Below are 5,923 nucleotides of genomic sequence, written 5' to 3' on the forward strand. Positions count from 1 at the left end.
TAGATATCTTCAGCACTCAGGCTCACCCGAGCCCAAACTTCTCGTTGAGAAGGGGTGTCAATTGCATTCAGAGACCAGTTGATCAAATCCATAATTCCTCTTTTAGGTTTTAGAGAACAGACTGTGAGAGTGTTCCAGGGAAAAGTAAGTAAAAACACAAGACAAGACAAGGACATAAGAAGCTAAGCAGGGAAGATAAGGGCTGAGAGCCTAATCTGGCCTCATGTTTAGAGGGGCTTTCAGGGGAAACTCGTGTCTCTTTAAGAAGAACCTGGCAGCACAGCATATGTTTGTAAAGTTGTATCTGAACAAGTCTTCTGGAACAACAACCTTTCAACAGGTGAGACAAAAGTGCAAATGTTTGACTGTAACACACAGCTCCATGTTTCAAGAAAGTGTAACACAGCATCTCAGCACAAACACCTCATAACATAAGTTCCAAAGGTAGTGCAATAAAAACACATATTTTCAAAATAAAGCAATAAATCTGTGAGCAGCACTGATAACCTAAATAAAACAATTCAGCCTTCCATTATTGCAACTGGTGGAAAGCAACAGAAAGTAAAAAAAAAAAGAAGTTAATGTTTACTTATAATTCCCAAAACTTATCTCAACCAAAAACTGGCGCATGACCAGGTCCAAAACAGACTTGATGCCAGAGATATGACTCAGAAATCTGCTGATGACCTGGCTTCATTATTAAACCAATAAACCATTGAAGTATACAGCATCCATATCCTAATCACACATTAGAAACTGTGCTTGTGTTGCTTTTTCTACTGGCTGACGAAAAACATAAAATATTTTTTCACATTTATTTGGGAGTTGGGAACACCTTGCTTGCTGACCCACATCTTGCCCATAGTTAGAACTGACTCGTCACTTACAGTGTGCCGAAGCACTCCACAGGAGGAAGTTGTTTACCTGAATACCCAAATGGGCGGCGACTTCTGGGATTTTGTCTCTCGGACAAGATAGTTGAAGTTAAAAGCCTTGATAAAAGTCTTATTGAAGTGGAGACAGATCCAGCTCTTAGTGCTAAAATGTCCGTCCAGCTGAAAGTAAACGGACCGAGGGGAGAGGAGAAGATAGTCGATATTTGTGACAATATGGACCAGATGAAGGCCCTCACTGTGATGGAGCTGAAAAGCAAAATCGCCAAAGCGCTGGTGATAAGTAAGCATGACTTTCCTTATCGTCTGCTTTTACATTTTTATAGAAATGCAAATGTCATACTTTTATTGAACAGCAGATTCTGTTTACAGAACTCTCTATTTAAATGCAGTGCAAGTGCAGTGTCTATTTATGTTGTCTTCAGCCAATCAGACAACACACACAATAACCACAAACATGACTTTTAGTGGTCTACAGCAGATATAATGATTTAATAATGAAAATTGTCTTCTAAGTGGAAACTTTCTTTGAAAAAATACAAATCAAATCATCTTTTGCTAGTATCACTAACTCATCAGATCACATACATTAAACAATCCAAATATTAGCTTTGCTGATCTACTCTAAAAGGCCTGAAGCAAGCCCAGCTCTTTAAAGCTCTTCTCTCTGCTTCTGCTCAGTTGGTGAAATGCGGGTGGTGTTCAGGACGAAGCCGCTGGAGGACAAAGCCCTGCTGGTGTCTTATGGGATTAAGCACATGTCCGTCATCCACACACTGCTGATGCTGCCTGGTGGAGGAGATCGACCCGCATGAAGGAACACGACAGACTCTGCACTGACAAAATCATTTATTGTGAAGTCTTTATTGTGATCTCATATGCACTCACATGATCATATTATTGTTATGTACTTACTGCTGTCCCTTTTTTGGTCTTTATTTTTCATATAATAAAATACATCATGTTTGTAGCACACTGCATAATGCGTTTCATATCTTATTTTTGAGACACTTTAAGAAATCAGATGTTTAGCTGGACTTTTGCTAGAGAGATCATTTCAATAAAACTCTTCCATGTTTGTTTGTGCTATCTTGTTTCTTTAAACTCCAGATTACAACAGAGGAATCTGGATGTTACAATATTTACAGAAACAGATCGCTGCTAAAAGCAGACAGTTACTGGGTGACTTCAAAACATAAAAGGCAGAAACCAATGCCTGATCCAAGATAAGAATGTGATCTGAAAGACAGCTCTACTGAGGCAATACTTATAATCAGTGTTGGGCAAGTTACTTTGAAAAAGTAATTAATTATAGTTACTAGTTACTTCTTCAAAAAAGTAACTGAGTTACAATATTCTAAAAGTAATTAATTACTTGAAAAGTAATGTGCATAAAATGAATTTTCATTCACATGTTTTAGGACAAATTTTTTCTTTTAAAAAGACGCACGATTTATTTATTATTGTTAAAGTTTACTGCAGTTAACAATCTTGTTTGACACGTGAGGAGAAAAGGGGATTCCTAGGGTACAAGGAAAATTTAAAAAGTGAGAAATTATCCAAAAAGTTATTTTAAAAGTCTTTAAAAGTCTGGTGCACATTCTTCAGATTTCTGGTGTAGAAATTTTTTCATTAAATATTAGAAAGTGAATTCTGTATTAGAAAATGAAGAAATTCTTTCAAATAATAGAAGTAAAACACTTAATTCTAGAATGCTAATATATTAATTTGATGATTACTGGTCTTAATCTGACTTACTGCTGTATTTGAGACACAGAAAGTCCATGCATTAGATCAGCGGTCTCCAACCTTTTTTGCGCCACGGACCGCTTTATGCCCGACAATATTTTCATGGACCGGCCTTTAAGGTGTCGCGGATAAATACAACAAAATAAAACTAGTACCGGTACCGAAAAAAAGAAGATTTATTCATAACACACGTGAAAAGACCCAGGAAAACCGAGTAAACGATAAAAACAAAATAACGCTGAAAACCGATAAAAACCCTGAAAACTATACATTTCACACCTGAGCCTCAACTCTCGCGGTCCGGTACCAAACGACTCACGGACCGGTACCAGTCCGAGGCCCGGGGGTTGGGGACCGCTGCATTAGATTGTGGTAACTGTAGCTTAGTGGTAAATTTTAAATCAGGCTTTACCAACTTACTGAGCTGATAGTTTTTCTATGTGAATCACATAATAACAACATTTCTGTAACAATCTAGTAATCATCCCACTGACACACTGGTATAGAAGTCTGTCTAGGTGCTACACCACTGGAACAAGGTTTGTAATATTCACTCGTCTCCAAACATTCCTCTTTCATTTTGAGGCAAACAAAGCAGAACTGCAGCTTACAACGTGTACAGAAGATGTTTTTACACCCAGTTGTGTTATGTTCCACTAGGAAGCCACATGTGGGACAGGCACGGATAGAGGGACAGCCAGTGATGCCCTCCACATTCTGGAAGGTAATATCTGGACATTTTCTCAGAGTTTCTAAGGACTTATTGTTGCAGCCATGATTTTCACATCGGTTTGAACGTGGGGACGGACCTTTCCATTCCCTCAAACACTGCCAACAGAACGTAAAGGTCCGATTTAGATCAGCTGTGCACACTGTACATTCAGTACACAGATTACTGAAGTCAGTTCTCAGCACTGAAGACTTGCAGCCAGGACACTGTTAATAAAAAACGATTATTTATTTAATGCTCAACATTTGGACAAATATGGCGCAGAAATGCAGACTATGTAAATAAACTTACTGATTTAACATCAAAAACATCCTTAGAGTTGCTGAACATTTTCTTTTCAAAGTACTCGATTTCTTCCGGGGTTAGAAGAGCCATTTTACAAACCTCCTCAAAGGACCACTCAGCATGACATTCAGTTTGGCCGCACACAAACCTGCTCTCGCCCTGAAACACAATATACAAAAATATATATCAATCAGTGAAAGCAAAACATGTGGAACAAATAGCAACTGCTCACAATAGTATATAGATCCATTAACTGAGCCACAGTCCAGTCTCATGCCTATTAGATTCCATTCCTACCATACTAATGTGAATGCTTTATTTATTTATTTTTGGATTCTGAAGTAGCAATCCAGAAAGAAAGCTTGAGAACTACCAGACTAAGAAAACCCCCATTAATTAATTCCTGCGCTGATGACCCATTACTTAAACTCCTATAAAACTTATATAGTGCGTTTCTGCTCTATCTGGTAAAACAACATACAAACGTTCTTGACATCATGAGAGTTGTCAGTTCTGCCTTATAGTCCTGTAATGTTGAATTGGTGCCTTATTTTGTGACTGCAACTCAGTAGTTATGCAACTGAGTGCATAGTAATATACACTCAGTTCAAAAATCACTGTTAATTTATTTGGGGTTTGTGATTAGATGAACGTGTAATATCCTACCTGATTCAATAAGCTAAGACACCAGTTGGTGAGAGACATGGGAGTGACGGCATGGCCGCAAGACATCAGCGCTCTCAGAGACTTGAAGTCCTCATACAAGACTATGAGTGACACATGAAAAATCTTATTACTGTTATCCACTCTACTCAACATTATCTGTAGCCCAGTAAAGGTAGAATTCATTGTCTGAAGACTTACAGTCCAACTCATCATCTCCATCCACAAATGTAAGTGTAGAGTCGGATGGGTCGTAGCACTTCTCCTCCTCATATGTCAAACTGCTTCTGGAGTCTTGAGAGGGAGTTCTGCTCCTCTGATGAGAAATATTTTTCTTTTTGGACAGTTTTAAACCCATCCTGACTCAGCGCCGCCTTCAGATAATCTACAACAAAACAAACAGAGATCTCGCTAAAAAGTTTTTTCTCTCTTATTTCATCCACTTTGGACTTCACTCCATCAGGGACTGTCACTATACCAGATATTCTACATGCATTCACATATGATTAACATGTATTTATTCCATGTTTTATTTTCTCACTACACCTTTTCCTTTATGCTGGGTGCTTTGTCTAACACTACGCGTACAAGTAGACATTACACAGGAAAGACAAAAGGAGCTCATGCACATCTATGTGTGTCTTGGTGCGCACGCATTAGAGTCTATAGCATTAGAGTTTATTGATAATACTGCCATAAGAGAGCGTGGAAAAAGTCAAGCCTGACGCGTGGATTTCAAGAGTTTCGACAATATATCGCTGCTCAAATTCCGATTAGATCAAAGTAATCTATGTTGCTCACTTTGACGCGGAATAATCTTCGTCATCTTTCGACGTCTTGACTTGCTTTGGAAATAGCTCCCAAATGAAAGTTATCCCGATGCGCAGACGGATCTTAAAAGCGAAAACCCTGAACTTTGTTTCAGACGAAACAACTAAATGGCCAATAGTACCCAACACTCCCATTATTTAATGCAAAACATGAAAACGGAGGTAATTACCAGTAAGAGAGGAACTGCCAAAATCCAACGATGTCAGGATTCCCAAAATTGTCAAATATACTCGCAAGGAAATTCTTGCCCCACAAGACACAACCGCAATAGTCGTCTTTCCATCATCTGTTAGAACAAAGCACATCAAACAAAAACATTCACGTGTACCTGATGACTAAAGTTTTAACATGAAGACTTGCCAAACAGAGATCCGGACGGTGACCTTTTCTTATTTTTCAAAGAACAGAAGCAGCTGCCCGCAGGTCGAACCCGCGACGTTGTTTTCTTGGTCATGTGGTCGCGGTATGACGCGTAGTGATCCAGTCAGAGTCTCTCTCTACAACGCAACAAATAGGGATCATTTTAATTTAACAGAGAAAACAAATCCATGGGTGTTTGTTGTTGGACGTTACATTTTATCACCGAATTTTCGTGAACAGTCAAAGAGGCTCCACTCCAATCACATAGATTTACCTCAGCCTGTTTTTTTCTCTTTTCTCTTTCTCTTTTTTAAAATAACACACTAAATAACACTAATCCATTCCCGTCTGCCTATATGCAAAGGATGTCTTCTTTCACTTGCGTGTGTGGACACACGAAGGTCACCACTCT

The 5,923-nt window shown here is 38.8% G+C and overlaps 1 protein-coding gene across 1 annotated transcript; it reads right to left on the bottom strand.

Moving 5' to 3' along the window:
* Nucleotides 1-3,116: 3,116 nt before the first annotated feature.
* LOC102215392 (probable E3 ubiquitin-protein ligase ARI7) lies at nucleotides 3,117-5,600 on the bottom strand. Its single transcript, XM_005744949.1, has 6 exons — nucleotides 5,535-5,600; nucleotides 5,321-5,437; nucleotides 4,522-4,705; nucleotides 4,324-4,424; nucleotides 3,664-3,816; nucleotides 3,117-3,578 (listed from the first exon to the last, which is right to left on the bottom strand). The coding sequence occupies exons 3-6, from the start codon at nucleotides 4,676-4,678 to the stop codon at nucleotides 3,117-3,119; spliced, it is 873 nt and encodes a 290-aa protein (XP_005745006.1). The 5' UTR covers nucleotides 4,679-4,705; nucleotides 5,321-5,437; nucleotides 5,535-5,600.
* Between the last annotated feature and the right edge of the window lie 323 nt (nucleotides 5,601-5,923).

This window comes from Pundamilia nyererei, unplaced genomic scaffold (genome assembly GCF_000239375.1).
Source record: "Pundamilia nyererei isolate P.nyererei 1_Seehausen unplaced genomic scaffold, PunNye1.0 scaffold00151, whole genome shotgun sequence".
Classification (NCBI taxonomy): Eukaryota; Metazoa; Chordata; class Actinopteri; order Cichliformes; family Cichlidae; genus Pundamilia; species Pundamilia nyererei.